Raw genomic sequence first — 22,698 nt, 5'->3', positions numbered from 1 at the left:
GAAGTTGAAAACCAGCGCACCGAACCACGATGCAACTATCTTGGTCTGTGTAGAAGTCCAAGATCACGGGAGATATTCATCACAAATTTTAACAGTGAACAAAGGGGCTCCAGTGCCTTCGTAAAGACATGAGAGATGTGATGCTCCTCATTATTGATGCGGTATCTAAGATTTTCCAAACTTCCAATAAAGACTATGGCTGGTTTGGAAAAATCAACATCTTAGTTTTGGGGGATTTGCTGCGGCGTCCACCTGTGCATGAGAAACCAACTTTTGTGCCACTTAGTCAAGAGGAATTGTACAAATTGACTGGCTCTATGGGATCTGTGGACCTGTGGAAATTGTTCACGTATGATGAACTCACAATTAATATGCACCAGAAGAAGGACTGGCTTTATGGAAACCTGCTTAATCATGCAAGGCTCGGAGCCACCAACAAAACTGATCACATTTTGTTGACTAAACAACTGATACTAATGGAGGAGATATTTACAGCTGCAAAAAAGAAATTATACAACACATTAAAGTCTTAGATGTCAAAGATGGAAGTTTAATCTCATGCCTACAGTAGATGCCTGTAACCAGATACAGACCGTTATGCTTGATAGTATGCCCGGTGAGGACATTCATCTATTGGCAATGGACACTGTGGAATGCCATCCTTCCCTCAAGAAAAATGTGCAGAAAAAAATGAAATCTTACTGCAGTCGTATAGCTGGACTAGAAACTAGCGTACGAGTGAAAATAGGCTGTAAGCTGATGCTTTGGAGGAATATCGACATTGCCACTGGTCTCATCAATGGGGCAATAGGAAAACTTCAAGCTATTTCCTATTATCTGGAAAACCCCAGGATGGTGAAAACTATAACCATAACTTTTAACAATGGACAGGTGCATACCTTTAAACGCTTGAGATCAAAGTTTGAAGTCATGGACTGGGCCTACATTGTTGGAGAGCAGTTCCCAGTCATCGGTATTCACGCAATAACCATTTACAAATGTCAGGACATGACAGTCAAAACAGTGATGATAGACACTGATAACTCAATTTTCTCTTGTGTCGAAAGTTTTGTGGCAATTTCCAGAGTTACTTCCTTAAATGGCTTACACCTTATCAACTTTGACCCCACCCTCATTAAGGCACCTCAAACTGCAGTTGCAGAGTACACCAGACTGACAGGTCTTTACTGCCCTCAGTTGAGAAGCAGACCAATATGCTCAAGGGATCCATGGTGAAAGATTGTTTATATTTCATACATCAAGCCATCACTAACATTCAGGTACACCAAAAGCTATCACGTTCTGAGGGAACACTTACAGCCACACATCCAATCAGAGGCTTGTGCAACAATAATCTCACCTCTTGCTATTCAATCACCACTTTCAATGTCTTCTTCACTGCCAATTTTTTAAGGAGTCATTAAAACAGAGTGGACAACAAGCCCTCCGGACTTTTATTACCAACTATGATCAGTTGCCATGCACTGTAACTCTGAGTACTGTGGACATTTGTCACTTCTTAGGAGAAGCCTTCAGTAGAGTTGAGCAGCAAGAAGTTGATTTTCTCACCAAATTGTGTCAAACTTGGCCACAAATATCTGATGTGCTTTCAATCACCATAAGGCATGACATACTATGCACAGGATGCGAGTACCGCACATCAAATCAACAGGTGGGGCATGTTTACTCTGTGCATGTACCTGATGGTACACATTCCACGTGTTTGGAACAACTAATTCATATGGAGCAGAAGTGAACACTCATTGATGGTGGCAGATGTGGCCACTCCCAACAATTCACAGAAATGAAACGTGAAGTCCTTCAGTCAGCAATAAGAATGCTTGCAGTTCAGCTTATGCGTGGGCAAACAGAACCAAATGGGAAAATTACAAAAAGACAAGATGTTAACTTTGCTGGTGTGCACAAGAGTACAATTAATGTGGACAACCGCAATTACAAACTATCTTCCATTATCATAGACAAAGGAGGGGATGTCTCTGCTAAACAATATGTGTGTGTCCTCTCAGTACCTGGTACTACAAAGTGGGTGCAAGCAAATGACACTCTTATTGAACTCAAGCCATGGCCAAGAAATGCAAAGGACATGTACATGACCTTTTATGAACCGATCTAATGCTTTACATTGGACTAAGTTGAGAAAATCAGAAGATTAGAAGGCAAAAAAATACATCATTTCTAGCACTGACATGTCATGTTCACGTCATTTATACATGTCTATGGAAGTTTGTAGACAAGTACAAATAAATGCAATGTTGAATTCAATTTTCCAAAATGTACATTCTTTTTTTTACCATTGCTATGCTTTTATACTTTTGAACTAAAGTCAAAATCAGTAGATAGCAATAAAGTTGTGGAAATGTAGATGCTTCTTTACTACCGATATGCATATGGAAGCTTGAAACCTCTTAAATTAAAACAAAAGTTTCTTCAAACTTTTAATGATGTGAAATTTGTCCATGGGGGTACATGTGAAGCCATCTTGAGGCAGGGAATGCAATTTAAAACTTAAAAAAAGTGGTCAAAATGTAAAAAAAATAAATAAATAAAAAATAAATAACACACACATCTTATGTAAACAGTTGTAGCAACACACAGGAACATGTAACACAATTAAATGAAAAGGTCCTTATGTACCCTTTAATAATATGGGCTGTTCCTTATAGTACTTAATATCCTTTTATTATTATTTATGTTATGATGGACAATCCTATGGCCACACAATCATGAAAATGAAACTTTGATACATAATAGTACACATAATTTAGTCAGTAATTCAATATACATTTAATGCAGAATTTCAGACATGAGAAAACAGGCTTATGAAGGTCAAAAATCATGGATTTTAAAGATTTGTCCTGGGGCCAAAAAACATACTATTTTTGTATTTGTTTGGGAAATACTAATCAACAGCTTTGAAAAAAAAATTGCAAAACGTACATTTCCACATAACTAATGTAAGGTATGATTACATGGGCAGTTTTTGTGTTACCTTAATTGTATTTTGGGGGGAATAGAATCAGATGTAATTACCACAGTAGTATGTATCAAACATCTTACCTATATGTGGAATTGTACAGATTTCCCCATATCTAGGCATTAAATCTTGCAGCTATTTGAGCAGAAGCTCAGTTAATTGAACAACTTCACAGAAGTGTCTACGTTGACCAGTTTCATTTTTAAGTAATGCAAGGTTAGTTTTCTTATTAAAAATAATAAGTCAGTCTTCTTCAGGTAATCTTCAATCAAAACAGTTTAATTTAGGAGCAAAGCAAATCTAAAAGACAATACAGAACACAATCACATACAAACAAAACTGCAGGTCTCAAACCTACAGGACTCAGGTCCCAAACCTACAGGACCTACATGGAAATATACTGACAGTAATGAAACACAAGTCCACATAGTTACACAGAGAACAAAGCCAGCCCCACTTTCTTGGAGTCACGCCAGGCGACATCCTGTGAGCCGATTTCTTTGTGTGTGAGAACCAGTTTTAGTTGAGTTTGAGCCTTTAACATATATACTCAAAATCCACTTTTCATCTGCCCAAGATCAAAGGAGCTCTTTGAACCACAAAAGAACCAGTCTGTTATCTTGTTTTCTTTACCATTTAAAGGGGTATTTAAAAATGATTAAAATGTATATAAAACTTTGAAACCTTGCACTGTATGTAGCATTGATGCTGTACTGTTAAAGAAATAGCAAAAGATGGTACAGTCCAGAACTCCCTATGTAGATACAAACAGTAATATGGTCAGGCAATAGGATCTGATGCAGTCTTCAAAATCAGAGTGGAACATGCTCAGTTAGGTACGACTTGTGTGCATGAAAACAAAGTTCCTATTTCGTTTAAACTACTTACCTGTGTAGTTTCTGAAGATTGCAGTGATAACAAAATACTAGCCAACTAAAGTAAACACAATATGGTGTCAGAATAAATCTTGAAAAATATGCTCCTAAATATTTAGTTCAACATTTAGCTAAATGTTAAATCTTGTAACTACATTTATAAATTATATCTGAATGTACCCATTTAAAAAAAAAAAAAAAAAAAAAAAAAAGATTTATTTTCACAAGATTTATAAATCTGGTGAAAAAATACAAGATTTAAGTTTAATCTGGAAAAAAGGACATGTTAAAATATTAACGCTTTTTTTTTTTTTTTAACACAAGGCATCCCATACAAAAAAAGTAAAGTATCCTGCTGCAGACTTTAATTGAGATAGTGAAACTTCTATGCAGTTTCCTTCAAAACCACCTCGGGGTGGGATGCTTGGATAAACCCCTCACGCTTTGCTCTCGGGTGTGGTAAATTCTCTTTATCATAAACTACCCCACGCAGTATTCTCTATATATATTTCCCACTATACCAAACAGTTTCTACTAGCAATTAATAAAAAATAATAAAAAATAAAAAAAATCACAATTTGACAATTCACTAATTAGTTTGGTCATGTTGAGTGAAAATGTGACATGCACTATACATAACTGTAAGAGCCCTCACTAATTCACTGTTTTCAATACTGTATTTCTCTATTTGTTGATATGAAATAACAAGAAAGCACACCACAAGGGGGGCTGGCTTCAGTCAAACGAGATACAGTTTAAACTAATACAGTTAGCTGAACTCGTGATATTTCCAATTAGCATATTTGTGTAATAGAGCTTGCATAGCTAACAGTTGAAATACAGTATTATAAATAATGCAGTTGGGTTTGTGAGAAAATAAACACTGTTTACATTTAAATTTGCTTTATCCTCATCCTAGACAAAAACATTCTGTTACTCATACAGTAGCTGTGTTTTTTAGTTTGTATTTGAACAGAACATCCTGTTTTGGCTGCAGTATTCCAAGACCAGCCCGAGAGTTGTCCAGAGGCAGGGTTTCCTCACCTTGCAGTTCCATGTCATAGTAACACAGAACCAAAGCCAGAAACTGCTTTATCTCATTGACTGCAAAAAAGCGGCCTGGGCACTCGCTAATGCCAGATCCAAACGGCAACAGGTAATTCTTGAATTTTCTACCGTTTTTGTAGAAAGTAGTTTTCCTCTGTCCATTTTCATCCAAGAATCTATTGAACTTGAATTCCTAAAACAAAAAATTAAAAAACAAATAAAGGTTTTAAATGTTGTCTTGTGTTATGGACTGTGAAAACATACAGTAGACACAATACTATTCACAGAACATAACACATTATAGTTACTTTTTTACCATTTATATTTTTTATTTTTCCACTATCAATAGTCCTGTACTTTTTAAGTTAAAGATATGGGCATAGATGGTGTTTGTAAAATGTTATCTGCATATCAAAAATAAAAATAAAACTACAGTAGAGTCACTTATTCAAACTAATTGGGACCAATAGTAGTTTGCATGATCGATTTGTATGGATAATCAAACAGGTATTAATAACAATTACTGTATCTTTAATAATGGATAGACTAAAGTTAACATACACAAGTACAGAATTAAGTGCACAAGTACCTACTGATGATATTCAGCTAATAACCTATTCTGTCACATTAAGCATTCAAAATTCCAAAGCTTTATAAATCATTAAATTAATGCAATTCAGTAAAACTTTAACACCTACAGTTAAAGTAATGAAATACTGTAATTATTTCATACCATATACCAAACTTTGAAAATCATCAAAGAACAGAATTCAGTACAACTTTAACGCATTACAGAACTTTAGGAATCAGGATAAAATCAGTAAAATGTTTCTATACTTTGATACTTGCTGTTAAGGAATTGTAATAGCGTGCAATTGAAATGAATAAAATAAAAGTTCTTAGCTGCTCAATAACAGACAGGATCTCCAGCCCTTACTGACAAAGTAGAAGAAAAATCAAGAAAGTGGTAACTGTTTTAATTTGCTTAACTGCAACAATTTAAAGCACACAATGCTCCATCTAAGGTTTTGGTGGTCTGAATAATTCTGTAACTTCAATTTGCCTCTGTCTGCTGGTCCTTTTTTTGGCAGCTAAATCTCATAGCCATTTTAGCAGCAGAAACTGTGTGCGCAATACACCACACGTAATTCATCATGTGATTACTAGGGTCCTGTGTTTTACGCGACCTGCTTTTTTTTCACTTGTAATTCAACCACTATCCCCGAGATGTCCCTGCAGCCACTCAAGTTAAAGTAATCTAATTCACAATTAAGAAATCAACACATTACGCTTTGACTAATTAGAAAAATAAAAGCTAATTAGGATAAGTATAAATGGTAATTAAATAAACTAATGCGAAAAAAAATTCAGAGACCTGTGCTGACTGTAAATCAGAAACGAACAAATACCTACCATATGCAAAAGAAAACGGGAGTAGAATGACTTTGACTGAATTTTGGATTAAAGCTGAAGAATTACTTCCCAATTTAACATGAAAGGCTAAAATATATTTGTCAGCTGTTACCAATTCTGTATATGCTGAAAGAAGTGTTTCTTCTTATGGCCAAGTTTTTACAGAACAACGCCAGTCTATGAAAGAAGGCAGGGTTAACCAACTGACAATGCTTAAGTTTAATAGCAACATTTAATGCATGGGACACTTACTTTCATGAAACTGTAAGTGGCACTAAATGTGCTGTTATTATTATTATTATTATTATTATTATTATTATTATTATTATTATTATTATTATTATGCTGTTATATTTGTAATATATATGTTACAGCACTGATGTTATGATTTCAGTATTTTATATAAATTGTTCCAGGAATCAGTGCTGTTTTTTTAATATTTTGTTGACAAATTATGTGTTCCTACTAGTAAACTGAAACATTTAAATGATTTATTTACACATTCTAAGAAATAATATTGGGTAAGACGTATAGGCAATAATGACTAAATAGATGTCTGCAGTTGCTGCAGCCGCCTAATCAACGCACCAATGCACGTTAATAGAATGACTAATTGAGATGCTTACAGGAATCGGGAGATTATTAATCAATAAGTGGTTTAATTAAGCAGACTACATGACCACCTTGTGGTGGGAGGAATGAATTGCATCCTAGGAAAACCAGTTGCGTAAAACCCAGGGTCCTAGTGATTACAGGTGCGTTCGGTGCCCAGAAGTTTAAACATTTTAAGAATATAATAAACAGACACCGAGGAATAACATTTTAGAGTAAAACTGAACTCATTCTGGAAAATATTTGACCACAAAACTTCCATGAAATCAACCAAAAAGACAAAATAAACCATTCCTGCAAACATTTAAAACTGTCAGCTGCTAAGACTCTCTGCTGCTCAAGCATTGTACTGTCAAATTACCAGCATTTTGAGTCTGCTGCTTATAGAGCTGGTTCACTAAGTTTAAAATGCATACCTCAGGATCTTCATATATGTCAGAATCCAAGTGTACCATCTGAGGATAGAGGGCAACCCTGTCTCCTTTGCGAATAGCTATCTTTGAACCTGAATCCAAGGTCATTGTAAAGTTTTCAGTAGCAATACGGATCATAATGGAGGCACTGGACAGACGCAAAGCTTCAGCTATTATACTGCCTAAAAAAGTCAGTACAAGAAAGTGACAGCAAGTCATGAACATGTAGAGGGAATGCAGTTTAGTACAAGGACTACAGATTATAGTTCAATATCTGGGAATTAAAGAACACTGTCCTTGTAATGCCACTGATATACTTCCCTGAGTCCCATTGGTTATTCATTGCTTAGCGGTCAGGAAAATAAAAACATTACACTTGATATAACTTCAGTTGTTATCTTGAATTATGAAAATATTTGGAATGGGATGGTGCATGTTTGCAACCATTGGTTTCACACTAGCTGATGTTATGCAATGACATACTTGTTACTGGCATGTTGTCAAGCTGATCTTTAGAAAAGCTAACTGGTTTTTCAGTATCTCCAGACTTCTGATTAGTTTCTTGAAGCATATTCTCAACTTCAGTTTTTGCTGCCTGCATTGCTTCAGGTGACCTTTAGTTAATAAGAAACAAAGAAAAAAAAAAAAAATCAGTATATACAATTAAAAAAACATGAGTATATATTTCAGTAGTAGACTATACAATCTACTAGACAAACTTACTTTTTACTTGTATCTATAATTTATTAATTGCAACTCATATTTCTTTAGATTCTTTCTTTAGAAACTTTGGGTATTGTATACTTTCAAACTACAGGGTGTTGTGCACATTTGAACGGATCACAGATGTGCAAGTTTTGACAATAGATAATAGAGAAAAGGATGGCTGACATCACAGGATGGTCTGTCTGTTGAGCACTGCTGTGTTCACTTGAGCACCTTTATACATTAAATGACAGGTACTTGGATCACACAAAGTTTATAGTGACTGGCTGCTTTTAACTGTAATGTTTCAATCCAATAAACCTCATTAAAAAATGGTAAACTTGTTAATATTCAATTTTTTCAAAGAGCAACAACCAATATTTCACTCAAACCGACTAACTAACTATAACTTGTACTGATTTTACACTGCTCAATATACTAATAAAGGTCAAGTAACTGGAGTAGTTTTTGTTAAGTTTTCATTAGTTTAGATAAACTTGCACTTGTGGTTTACATTATCTGACTGAACACAATGGTCTTAAATACCAGCACTAATTATTTGAGTCAACTATACTGCATCGGCGTGCTATGGACATTTGATGTGGATTAGTCAGTGAGAATAGCAATGCATTCAAGAAATATCCTTTTGAAAACACTTATCTACAGAAATGCATGCTTTCTCACACCTTCACAGGATGTGGGTTTGTTCAAGAAACCCCAAAAAAACACAACCTATTGCACTTCCATTTAAATCAAAAGATAACTGTTCTGCAGATGTAATGCCGCAGAATACAAAAACAAGTATCAGGAAAAAGTAGATCAACGCATAAGTGTGTCATATGTTTGTATGTACAGCCATGCTCTCGTTCATGGTTTGGATTTTCTTCACCACTAATTTAAAATGAAAACACAGTGTGTAAAGTCTGTGTTATAACCAGATGTTGAAAAACATTATAATTGAGGTAACTGAAATAAAATAAAAAGGTAACTTAGTAGCTATTTGAGATGAGAAATCTTTTCTCAGCATGAAGATCAAAGATCACTGAGACAGAGAAAGTAAGGCAACTGAGAAAGGTAGACTGAAAGTTCTCCATCCACAAACTGTAGAAATAGGCTGGATAAGTCTGACAGCAAAACTTAGGTGCTGTGTTGAGGAGGTCTGGAGATAAACATATTGTAGTGACCAGTGTATTGTGCCAACAAATGGAAACCAGAATATACTATTCTGTATTTTTTCTGAAGCCAATAAATTAATCATAGATTGGTATGCTGACAAAGACATACAGTACCAACATGGTTCCATGGGCAAGGAAGCCTCTATGGCAAACCTGTACTCTTCAGCATGACAGTGATTCAAAGCACACCTCCCATTATGTCAAGGGCTTTTTTTTTTTTTTTTTTTTTTTTTAAAGGATTGAACTGTACTTGAATGCCCCAATTTCCATACATGCTGAGAGACTTTGCAAAGGTCTTAAAGGCCACCCAAAAACAATACTTTTAGATGCCAAAAGAATATAAAATGTAGAGTGTAAAGTGTTCAAATACTCACTGACTGTAATTTTACACAAGTTAACGTTAAAAAATGATTTATAATAAAAACAATCGGTGTGATAGAGTATAGTAAAATAATATAATCCACTAGGAAGCACTAAGGGAAAGCAAAAACAAAGTTACAGACAAGGCCTCTGGCTTTGAAGTTTCTTTGAGTTACTGTAAACATTTTTGTTTGACAGAACTGTAAACAAAATTAGTAATGATATCTGTGGCTTTACTTATGTATATTTTGCAGCGCAAAAAACAATAATATATATTGTTTAGCATATTAACCTTAGCATATAATACAGGCTCCAGAAAGTTGCAGGAAGGGTATTAGCCTGTGATGCCCACAGCATGACATTGTGAGTTCTAGCCTTGCCCAGCTCATCAAGGTGGGGCACTAGATCAAAAAAATGCATCCTCTGCTCTATCAGTGCTGACAAACTGCTATTCTTCTTTAGGTACTTGTGCTGAAGTCTTTCAGCTAAGGCTTCTCTTGCTGCTTTTACTCCTCTGATAATTCCTATGGGTAAACCTGCAACAATTAGTGGGAAAGCTTTATCAAACACTTTGAAATCATTCATGGCTGTGTGTATTAAAACCTTGTGGGCCTCAAACTGTTCTGTATCATCCCTCAGTGCCTTCTCGTCTTTTCCAAACAGTGTCAGATAACCAGCTTCAAACATGATTCGAAACGTAAAGGTGTATAGTCCTTCTGTGGTCCATGCCGAAGTCTTGCTTCTTAACATCACAAACTGCAGGTTCTCCATCATGTTAGATGTTAAGGGGTGCAAGGCTGGGCCCTGGAGGGTTTGACGAAAAACGTGATGTAGTTCTTCATAGGTTAAATTGTACTTGGGATCAGTGAAGTCTGCATGACCAAATACCTGGAAAAAAGAACACATAAATGAATGTTAAAAGTGGTATAAAATGATAAATGCATGACAAATTATTGTAACCCATAAAAATCACACTGAGAACGGGCTAAATTGTAAACGGTTGCTTTTCTGGAAGAAAATTCCGTCCATAACCAATACATCATCAGCAAGCACATAAAAGCTCTGTGTACTATTTATTCTTGTCACTTCTTTTTGTTTCGGCTTCTCAGTTAAGCACTGTGAAGCCAAAACAGGAGTGACCACTTAGAGCCTGCAGGAAGGGCTCCCCTCAGCCACGGATTTCCTGAGGTTTCCCCCTAAAAAAAATTAAAATATGTGAATAGGGGTGTTTTCCTTACCCGAGTGCTGAGCGGTTCGTATTTAGTAGCTCTGCGGGGTGCGTGGTCTGGTTTGAGAGGCTGGGCGCAGTCATGCTCTGGGGGACGGGCCGTGTCTCAGCGGCTGATTTTCATTAAATTCAATATTTGGGGGTTAGGTGGCAGAGTGCCACTGTGAAGAGCGTTAAATATTTTTCATTATTCATTCACGGTTTGGTGGCCTCGCTAAAGCCACTTCCTATCTGCGGCACTGGTATGCATGTATCTGTTCATGTTTTTCTAGTCGGCCTCATGCAGGTAGCCGTCGGGCACCCACGGACGAGACCTCCAGCCAAATTTATATTTCACTTGGGCTCTGAGCGCCCTTCACAGTCATAAATCATCTGCAATTGCAATCGCTATCATCGTCATTCATTCACTGCCATTCATTTAAGCGGATTCTCCATGCTGAAATGTACAAATTTCAAGTCAGGGATAAATACTGGATTGTAAAACACTGGTAAATTAATGGTAAAGAAAGTTAAAGGTATGCCACTGTGCAAATACTGGTAAACATTTATAATAGTCTGTAGTGCCATATAGAATGGTCCCTGTGCACAAAACTTTAAGGACTGCTAAAAGGAATGTTTTGTTAAGGGCTGTTTAAAGCCTGTTTTACCAAAATCCAATGTGTAATGGAGAAAGTTATAAATGTCTTTAAAATGTCTGTTTATGTTGATGTGTGAATACATTTTGAATTGTTTTGAGGACGGAGATGGGTCGCAAACAGGTGACCCTGCACACTGAAATCCACTGTCTTAACCACCATGCAAAAGAGCTGGGCTCCTCTGCATTTACAGTTATGGAGCTTTTAACCTCATCTCACCGACCGGGAAAATAGTCAAACCACTGACAAAGTTGAAAGGCTGCAGTAATTCATGTGGTCTGCACATTTTTCTTTCCAGAAACCATAAAATGATTTTTTGGGTTGTTTTGTTTAAAATATGTTTAAGCATTAAACTTACCTTCCTTGAGGTTTCAATGGCAAACTTTTGGAAATCCAAGTTTTTCCCATTTCGAAACACAGCACCGTATGAGAATGGGTCAAGAATGAATGTAAAGTAACTCCCAGCTATTTTACATGTGACAGCATCACCATATTTCTTTTGTCTTGATCGGAGAAATTCAAGAGGATTTGACCCAAATTGAAAGGCAAGTCCTAAATAAGGGAGCCAGCCATTCTCTAGAGGAGGTTCATCTTCTCGCCTATAAAAAGAGAGAAGCTTAAACATAATTGGTTGTTTTCGGGAAAAGTCTTTATTTGTTGTCCTTTCTTGCTTTTGCCACTAACCCTGTATTTAATGTATTATGCATTTTTTTTTTTTTTTTACCGTATATCATGTATTATGCATTTCTCTGTATTTGAAGCATTATGGATTTTCTTGTTGTTACTGCATCTTGTAAAGCGCTTTGATATGGTGGTCCACTATGAAAGGCACTATATAAAATAAAGATGGATTGATTGGTTGATTGATTGTATTATATAGAAACTACAGTTATACAAAATTTAAAAGCCTTGACAAACTTTAATAATGATAATAATAGCTACTATAATGGTTTTTTTTGTTTGTTTTTTTCAAAGGATGACAACACAAAATTAACAATTTCAAACATTCTCAAAAGCTTTAGCCTGTGGTCTATTGACGTCATGCGACTCATTTTGAGTGTAAAATGTTAGTGCCTTCCCTCTCAGCTAGTAAGGAAGAGGACGCGAAACTAACATTAAGTAAAAACAGAGATACCTGGAACAGTAATACATGCTTTTGATTTGAACTGTTATCAAGCTTAAACTTATACAGTGTACAACTACTGGTTATATGCCAGCAGTGACGCTCCAAAAATAAACTTTGTCCTTCAGATTATATTTGGATGGATTTCTAGTTGGTTTGGTTTTGCAGCAATAAGGACAGGGTTGACAGTCTCATGCAGAGACACACCATGTCCTTTTCTAACTTTGGCAGCATCCGCATACAGATTTGACACTGATTTTGGCAGCTGTGGGAGCCTTGCTCTAAATTGTTATGTTTTTACTCTTCTGCTTCGTGCCTGAACCTGTCTACTTGGAAAGATCAAACAATTCTATCAATCAGTCATAATCCCTTTACATAATACAAGTATATCGGGGAATAAAAACACCTATTATGTTTACATACCTACTGTAGAAGCAAAACATTTAGTAACAATCCCTGTGATATTCAGATGGACAGTTTTACAGTACAACAGACATGCTGTATAGCCAAGGAATGCAATACTCTCAGTAATTTATGCTAAATATTATTATAAGACCACATAGTGCTTCAGTTAGGGACCTATATACAAAGCTTGTGACTTAAAGGATGGTTCTCAGTTCTTTTATGTCAGTAATTACAACATAATTACAATGATGACCGGATTTATATCAAATGTACAGTATGTACAGAATAGAATATGAATTGGCAATACTTAAGTGAAAAATGGATAAGTGGATGTCATTAGGTGAGTATCATGAAAAGTATATTAAAATGATCTTACAGAATGAGGAATAAATTGTGTTCTGACATGTAAAAGTGACAGACTGCTGCTCAAACAAAGAGGCAATTCCATGTTTCCCCAAAATCTAATAATTTCAATAAGTTTATTATACATAGGGCTTCTGTTTTTCAGTTTTTATTAATTTTATTGTTTGGTGCTTTTTTTTTCGAGTTTAGCGTATTGTTTTTTTTTTTTTTTTTTTTTTTTTCCCGGGGGGCTTTCGCTTTTTATATATAAAATTGTAGTTTTTTCGGTTACTTATTCTTGGGTGTTTTTTTTTCTCTCACTATGTATGAACTGGACAGCACTTGCACACTGCAATTGTACCTTCTTTCCTTTGCTGTCTTCCACAACCAAATCCTTCCATACGTCCATATTCTTCTGGGGTTTCTATGTGTTTAGTCATTTTTTTTTTACATTTCGACAATTATTAATTCAGTTTTAAATCCACAAGTGTGTAAATGCTCTCTATGATGGAACTGTAATATAGCTTTAAATCTCACGAGAAAGAACAATCCTGTTTCTAGTAATCGTAATCTCGTTCTAAATTTTGCACGCATGTTACAATCCTCCAATAGAAATGTACAAATGTGCTGCCACTCAGTATTTGGGGTGGGTTTAAAGTATTAAGAACGACTCAATGCGAGATACGAGGTAGAAATGAGGGACATTAGGCAACTGCACTGATAAGGTTTGTTTTTCTTTCGTAGGTTACTGTATGTTATTTAGTTTTTCCTGGGAATAGGGGTAAACTCAACAAACTGACTAACCATCTCCAGTGTTTTTCCGGTGTTTACTGGATATGCAATTTTGTTGTATCTGGGGCTTTTAATTTTTTTTTATCAGTTAAAACCGAAAATCAGAAGCCTTAATTATAAATAATGTTAATACCAAGTTTCATCACAATTGGACAATTGATTCACCAGTTCCAGAATATGGCAGTGTAGCTTACAGATGATTGTACAATGATCTTCTATCAGCATGCTACACCCACACAGACAAGTAAAAACATTCTAGAAAATTCCTCTGCAATGAAATCAACACGCAGACTAGCTCAGTGGGTGTTAAGCTTTTTTTTTTTAAATCAGATTTCTTTGATTGCTACATAAATATAGCAATTAGCCAACACAAGAGGAACTGCTTGGAAAATCGGTAAAATGAATCACAGAAGCCAAGAAATGCATGCTTGCTTTTTTAGTCAGTCTTTGTGTTCTGTGTCAGTTGTTTTCTCGAGAAAAAAAATCCAACAGATTTCTCACACAGTAATATTTGGTCTAGCACTAATAGCTGTCCTTGAAGTTTTATAAAAACCGACAGCAGACTCCTGCTGATAGAAACCAGTTTAGACCGCACCCTGTCCAGATTAGTGATTTGTTTGAGTACTGATTGTAAAAATGCCTTCCTAGTATTTATTGTATGCTTTATGCTAACTGTATTTCATTAAAAATCAGTCACAACCCTTTGAGTGAAAATTACAGAGAATGTTCTGAAAGCTTATCTGAACACTTACCACAGGTGTTGAGGTTTCTGCAGCTGCTACTCAACAGGCATTTTAAAATAATCAGTTTAGACTAATGGGGTTTGGATTAGGGAGACTGTATTGTATACCTCTTCCACAGTACAATGTACACCTCGTACAAGAGGCCTGTGCTGCACTTTAAAAGTGGTATACTACTGTATAGTACTTGAATCAGGTCATGGCAGGCTCACAAGATTTACACTGAATCATTAAGATGGCTTGAAACAACAAAGAAAAAATTATGTGCATTTGAGTTTTAGATTTGATCAAAGAAGAGAAACAGCATCCATATACCACAAGATTATGGAACATTGGGCCTTATTCACATTGGTGTAGGATAAATTGTGCAGTAAAAAAGTGAATAAATTAATCACCCCTCTCTACAACAGTTGACGAGGATTTCATGATCAGCAAACATACCTTAATTAATCAAAATATGCATAAAAAACAGTCCTTAATGTTTTGTGAATGGTGGCCATTATATAACTTGCAAGGTCATTATCCAATTTCTTGGCAATAAGGTCTTCTAATATACTGTATGCAAGAACAAAAAGGATATGAAACCCTAGCAGGGGATAATAATAAAACATCATAGAAATGTGCATACCTTTCATGTTCATTTTACAGCAATATAAAAACTTGACCCAGATTTGACTGGACCCAGACCCTGTATATTTGCATACCTGTGACAGGTGTATATTGTTTAAGGTGCTGATATTGGCATGCGCTGTACTTACTGTAATTTCCTAAGGGAAATGTCAGGGATATATTACCAAAGAAAGAATTGACATATTTTGTACTATAGTTTACTTTTCCTGCTCTACTTGGTTGTGGTTGTGGTTTTTCTTTGCAAAGTATATCTACAATTGTTTCATCTATGTTGATAAAGCACACTTTATGACTGCTTTCTTCAACTTTTCACATTCCTGTGTGGTTAAAATAATTCTACAGATGTACAGACAGTAGCTAACGTGTATTCTTAAATTCCCCTTACTATGCAGCAGTCTGTGCTCTTGAATTAAATAAAGACAGACAAGTGTAACCGCTACCTGAATATGAGAAGGATATCTGCTGCCATCCGGACCAATGTCGGCTTAAGTCTGAGTTGTAAATGTTGGTAAAATGAGGTATAGAATGCATATGGTGGGCCGTGGCACATTTTATGGGGGGGGGGGGGGGGGGGGGGGGGGGGGGGGGGGGGGGGGGGGGGGGGGGGGGGGGGGGGGGGGGGGGGGGGGGGGGGGGGGGGGGGGGGGGGGTGGGGGGTGGGGGGGCTCAGAAGGTATAAAAGATTCTCATGGGGGGGGGGGGGGGGGGGGGGGGGGGGGGTGGGCTCAAGAATTAGAAGAAACTATTGGCTTTTTGGAATCCCTCACTTAGAGAGCTGTTGTTATTATTGATTAAATGTGGTAAATGTCAAGAATTATGAAGAAACATATTGCTTTTTGGACATTTACTGAAAGCTTATTAGTAAAGGCATTTGGTTATTCTTGAGATTTACTGGTAAATGTCGGAGGTAAAGCGTTATCAAGTTTATTTTGGAAATTTACCGCTTTACTTGTAAATCTTGAGATTTGACAATATATGTAACATATACACAATGATAAAGTAAGACTGTTGTTGTAAGGAAGCACAATCAAGCAATCATACAGGTAGTAAATCTAGCCTTTGACTGGACTGCCGAGTAACAAACAGGATCCGTCTGGATTTTTGTTTTTTTGCTTAAATTTTCAAAAATAAGATTGCATAATAATTCTGTATATGATGCAGGTATTTGTTTAGCTCAGTCGATTTCTACATTACTTCAGAAACACTATTAACCAAGTAAATGCTTTTTTACCCTTAACGGAATACTACAGTAAATTAACATTGCACTTCATAAAGAGGAAAAAAAAATCACTAAATCACTAAACTACTTCTAGTGAAAAATAGAAACCAAGCAGCTATAATATCATCAGTAAAACACTAAGTATGTCGATTTCAAGTCCGCACATTGTAGGAACGCAATCAATGAAATTGTGTGTGAATGGGTGAGGCACCCCTGTGAACAATATTTCCTTGTTAAACTTTTTTCTTGCTCACATTGCTGGAAAGCTGGCAACATTTTTGTTTTATAGAAGTTTTTAACTTCTCTGTCTCTTTCCCAGTCTCACTAATCAACTTTAATTACTGTGGGAAATTCTTTTCCCTTTGGATTGCATTCATTAGTCTTTTTTTTTCCCTTCAGCAAGGCAATATGTACCAGCATGTACTACATGAACCCTAAATAACGCTTGTGTAAAAATCATCCTTTCTGTGTTTTTTTTTCATAACAATTTAATGAATTTGAAAACAGAAATGTGTGCATATTTTTAAGATTACTAAATGGTTAAATCCGTGGAAATGTTTAACATATTTCCTGAGAGAGAGAGAGAGAGAGAGAGAGAGAGAGAGAGAGAGAGAGAGAGAGAGAGAGAGAGAGAGAGAAATAGACATCTACAATTATTTATTTCAGCAATTGTTTTCCAAAACTCCTAAAAAATGCTAATTCAAAAGTATTCATACCATTTGATGCTATAATAGAATTGTCTACAGGTTCTGCATTATCATATTGAAATTTCAATATGATAATGCAAAACCTAATTCTACAAAAGTCTTTTATACTCTCATTCTTAGAGAGTATAAAAGGGTTAGGCATAGGATGATTGCTGTCATTAGCAATAAGTCAATATGGGAAAATGTACTAGCTGAAGACCTTAGGCAGAAGATTATTTATTGTCATAAAGCTGGAGAAGGATACAAGAAGATTTACAAGCATTTCAGTATCCTAATTTCAACTATTGTTTCTATTATCAATAAGTACAAGACTCATGGTACTGTCACAAAGCTCCCTCGGTCTGGAAGAAAGAAGGTTCTTTCACCAAGAACAAGTAGAAGAATTGTGAGGAAGGTTAATAACACTCTAATAACAAAAGATTGACTGCCAAAGATATTCAAAGTGAATTAGCTGCAAGTGGCCTGGGGTTTCCATTTCAATCACAGGTCGAGTATTGCATGGTGAAGGTCTCAGTGGTCACAGGCCAAAGAAAAAGCCACACTTGGGAAACTGTCACAAGGACAATCACTTAAAGTTTGCAAAACGGCATTTGAACGACAGATATGAGTTTTGGTTAAAGGTTTTGTGGAGTGGTGAAACAAAAATAAAGCTATTTGGTCACACTTGTATTCGTTATGTTTGGAGAAAGTCTGGTGAGGCGTACAAAGAAAAGAACACCACATCTACTGTCAAGCATGGAGGTGGTAATACCCGGCTGCGGGGCTGACTTCCCTCTAATGGCACAGGACGCTTAGTTCCAATACATGGTAAAATGGATTCCACAGCATACCAAAAGACTCCATCCAACCCTGGTCCTTGACAGCCCCTATCCAGCTGGTTTTATAGGTGTTTTTACATCATCAGTGACTAAAGATCTGGAACACCTGTTAGTCTTTACTAATTAAACCAGTAATTGGTTCAATTAAGTAACTGAGAGATTGGTTGAAACAAATCGAGAGGATCACAAAGCTCACATTCAGTCTTTTGAGTGTAAGTCAGAGGCGTAACATACATTGAGGCAGCCGCCTCGGTAAAAACCAGCTAGGTACATAAAAAAAAGGACTGCAAAAAAAAAAAATGGCAACGCCTTCCCCCTCCCTGATATAACGATTCATAGCTGTTAGTTTTTAGTACTTTTCATGTTTTGTGTTTGATGCCATGGGCTAGAAGAATTGGAGTTAATTCTAATTACAAATTCACTTTTTGGCAACAGCAAAAGTTTTTCGTTAGATAAACAAATCTAAGGAAGTACTGTTTGAATACTGATGATTTAAAAAAAATAATTTTCAGAATCTTTGAACAGCTTATTCCGTGTCAACAACGCACTAGATACTGAAGTAAACAGTTACAGATACAGATCCAGCATGCCTTGTTCAACCTTGACCTCTGTACACCAGAAAAAATTCAAAGTATATTTACATAAATTTGAAGCAACACTGTCTGTGTTGATGATTATATGAGATACGTGTATTGGTTTGGTTATCAAACAAACTAAAAAAAGCCTTGCATGTTTTTTGCCCCTCCCCAAGTGTAAAACAAACAATTCTCCAACAGCACAGAGACACTCCGTGTTTTCCGCAGCAAACAGATTCCTAGGGTCCCTGTTCATGACAAGAAAGAGTTTAACTGAGCGCATCCTTTCAATATGTTTGATTGCTCTTGCAGCAATATGGGTGAAAATAGACTGAATGGTCTTGCCCTGATATATGTCCACAGACAAGTCCCAGGAGGAAGTGTTACGGCAAACTCTATTTAAAGTAAAGCCTTCTAATCAGTGTTTTTAATCATGGCATCATATAGTCTTAGCACTAGTATCAGCAATCTTACCAGTCCCAGCAGTGTCAGCACCAGTCTTACCAGTCCCCAGCAGTGTCGGCACCAGTCTTACCAATCCCAGCATGAGTCTTACCAGACCCAATAGTGGCAGCACCAGTCTTACCAGTCCCAGCAGTAGCAGCATCAGTCTTACCTGTCCCAGCAGTGTCAAAACCAGTCTTACCAGTTCCAGCAGTGTCAGCACCAGTCTTACCAGACCCATTAGTTGCAGCACCAGTCCAAGCAGTGGCATCACCAGTCTTGCTAGTTCCAGCAGTAGCAGCACCAGTCTTAGCAGTTTTAGCAGTAGCAGCACCAGTCTTGCCAGTCACAGCAATAGCAGCACCAGTTCCAGCAGTGGTAGCACCAGTCCAAGGAATGTCAGCACCAGTCTTACCAGTTCCAGTTGTAGCATCATTGTCATCAGTCTCAGCATTAAATTCAGTAGCAGTGAACCAAACATGTGTGTCAGTGAAGGTATAAACCCATCTACTTATTCATATTTATAAGTTATATTCTTCTTGTCCTTTTAATATCACATATTTCTAACAGTGTGAATAGAGTAATTTTAGGTTGGTGTTGTTTTTACTGGGAGATTTGATTTAAAAAATATGTGTCATGAAATAAACAATGCGTGAGTGTTTTGAGCGTACTACACCGATTTTAAGTGCTAGCATTTATCTGTACTTGTTACACTTGATTAGGCTACACAATTGTGCTTTTAGAGACACATTATTCATGTTTATTACAAAGCCGACTTTGTTGCTGTCCCAGCTTTTGTGCAATCACTAACGGTTGAGAAGACATACTCTTAATTTAATATACAAGGTTTGTAGAAATGATTTAAATACCAACATGGAGGCTATTTACATTTGATCAAAGCCTGCCAGTACATACAATGCAGTCATATGCAATTATTGTACTAGTACATTAATACTCATGCACTTAAACATTCAAAAATAACCTGATGTAAGTAGGTACCTTATTGCAATCATCTTATCTGTACAGCTATGGCCACAACGTTTGCATCATGCTATATAATTAACTAAGAGTTAACTTGTTTATTAAAGTAAAATAAAACCCGCTGAATAATGTTACGTTAACATATTGAATAATAATAATAATAATAATTTTATTTTATATAACACCTTTAAAAGCAACAGCTCAAAGCGCTTTACAAACAAACAAAACAGAAAATAAAAACAGAAAAATGCCTTTCTATAAAGGTAAGTCTTTAAGCTAGATTTTAAAGCACTAAGTGGCAGAATCCCTGGGAATGGTGTTCCAAAGTTTTGGGGCATAGCAACAAAAAGCCCCGTCACCCATAGAACGTAGGTGAACAGACAGAGCACGTAACAATCCAAGATTAGTTGAGCGAACGTTGCGTGATGGGATGTAGACTGTTAAGAGATCAGATAAATACTGTGGAGCCAAACCATATGAAGCCTTAAAAATAAGAAGTCAAATTTTAAAATCAACATGAAACCTGACAGGCAACCAGTGCAGTGACTCTAGAACTGGAGTGATATGATCCCTTACACATGACCTTGTCAGGATAGGAGCTGCTGAGTTTTGAACATGTTGTAATTTGGACAGTGTGCTTTTGGAGACGCCTGCAAGCAGGGCATTAAAATAATCAATCCAAGAAAAAACAAATGCATAAACCAGCTTTACAGTTACCGGATCAGAAAGCATAGGTCACACCCTAGCGATGTTTCTAAGGTGAAAAAATTATGCCTTAATAACAATATTCTTCGGTGAAAAAATTATGCCTTAATAACAATATTCTGCATATGAGATTCAAAAGTAAATTCAGGTTCAAAAATGACCCGCAGATTTCTCATTTTGGCTCTAAACTCAAGCACAGTATCATCAACTGACAAGTTTACAGCACTGGTTTTACGTAACATAACCTCTGTCTTGTCACAATAACATGCAGAAAGTTTTGTATCATCCAATTCTTAAGATCAGAAATGCAATTATGCAACCATTGACGCAGCAATCGCGTTGTGGGTTTCTATATAAAGAAAAACTGAAGAAAAAAAAAAACTGACCAAAACTGAAAAAAGGGACATTTCGAAATCTAACAAATACTGTACAAATAAACCCTGACAAAAACTGAAAAAAAGTGAAATTTCCAAATCTAATAAATATTGTACTACTGTTAGGGCTTATACTTTTGCAATATCGTTTTCCAGTTTCTTTGACTACATGATGTTAAATAAAATATCTAAACTATGTTCATGTAGGTCTTTTTTATTATTATTATTATTTTTATTTTTTAAACTACTATTAAGTCTCAATACTAAAATTCTACGTGATGCAAAACTTTTCACCATAGCTGTACTTGTTAGCTGTACCCCGTTCAGACCCACCTAGGGACCTTTACTACAGTTTGGGAGCCACTGATCCGCATCGCTGTTCTGGGGACCAGTATTTCATGCCACTGTTACGGCGAATATAATGGGTATTTACAAAATAAGACTACAATATACGTTTTTTTTTTTTTTTTTTTTTTTTTTTTTTTTACGATACCGCAAGTCTTACATCTTGATTATTATCACACGATTAGTAGTTTGGTGGTGACGGGGCATATATGATGTAGACATTTTTTTTTTAGCTAAGTTCAGATTTTTACATTACTTAAGAAACACTTTTTTTTTTTTTAATAAGCGAATGCTTGTTCGCCCTACGCAATACTATGCAAATTAACACTGCCTTTTTACTTCATGAAGGAAAACAAATCACTTACCTTCTTCTGGTGAAAAATAGAAACCAAGCAGCTAATATCGCCAGTAAAACAGTAAGTACACCGACTACAAGTCCGGCCATTGTAGGAACACAGTTAACAAAAACGGGTGTGGGCTGAGACACCCTGTGAACAATATCTTCTTGTTTCAGCTTGTGCTTGCTTGGAAGAGGTACGTGCTACGTGGAATGTAGCTTAAATAACGCCAATGTTAGAATCATCCGATAGGTGTTTTGTTTTTTTTCTTTACAATTTTAGGTATTTGAAAACAGCAATTTTCGTGTTTGCTCAAATGTGTGTTGCATATATTTAATATTACTAAATGTATAACATATTTCCTGACTGTGTGTGTGTGTGTGCACACACCTCCGTGTTATGTTAGGTGTGTAACATGAATAAACCCAGGGTTGCCAATAGAACTTGAAAAAAGCAATGTGATTGGTCGATTGAGGTTCCAGCTGTCCGTTGGAGCTTTGACATATATTCTAAATCAATGCGCTTTATATTCTAAATCAAATGCTTTAAAAGTATTGGACGGTACCCATCTTGCTTTTACAGTTACAGATGTACAGCTGTAATTATGAAACTGAGTGACCAATTACCTGCAAAATATCTTAAAGTAGTAGGGTCATTCTACAAATGCGGTGACTTTTGGATCTGAAAATTTCTTGGAAATGA

The 22,698-nt window shown here is 36.2% G+C and overlaps 1 protein-coding gene across 1 annotated transcript; it reads right to left on the bottom strand.

The window, feature by feature from the left end:
- Positions 1-2,629: 2,629 nt before the first annotated feature.
- On the bottom strand, positions 2,630-22,488 carry LOC121313448 (cytochrome P450 7A1-like). The gene is made up of 6 exons (XM_041245980.1): positions 22,024-22,488; positions 11,817-12,057; positions 9,888-10,483; positions 7,839-7,969; positions 7,359-7,537; positions 2,630-5,110 (listed from the first exon to the last, which is right to left on the bottom strand). The coding sequence occupies exons 1-6, from the start codon at positions 22,101-22,103 to the stop codon at positions 4,808-4,810; spliced, it is 1,530 nt and encodes a 509-aa protein (XP_041101914.1). The 5' UTR covers positions 22,104-22,488; the 3' UTR covers positions 2,630-4,807.
- Positions 22,489-22,698: the final 210 nt, after the last annotated feature.

Source organism: Polyodon spathula, chromosome 3 (genome assembly GCF_017654505.1).
Source record: "Polyodon spathula isolate WHYD16114869_AA chromosome 3, ASM1765450v1, whole genome shotgun sequence".
Taxonomy (NCBI): Eukaryota; Metazoa; Chordata; class Actinopteri; order Acipenseriformes; family Polyodontidae; genus Polyodon; species Polyodon spathula.
Note: the sequence above shows the minus strand (reverse complement) of the source record. Positions and strands in the feature narration are given on the sequence as shown.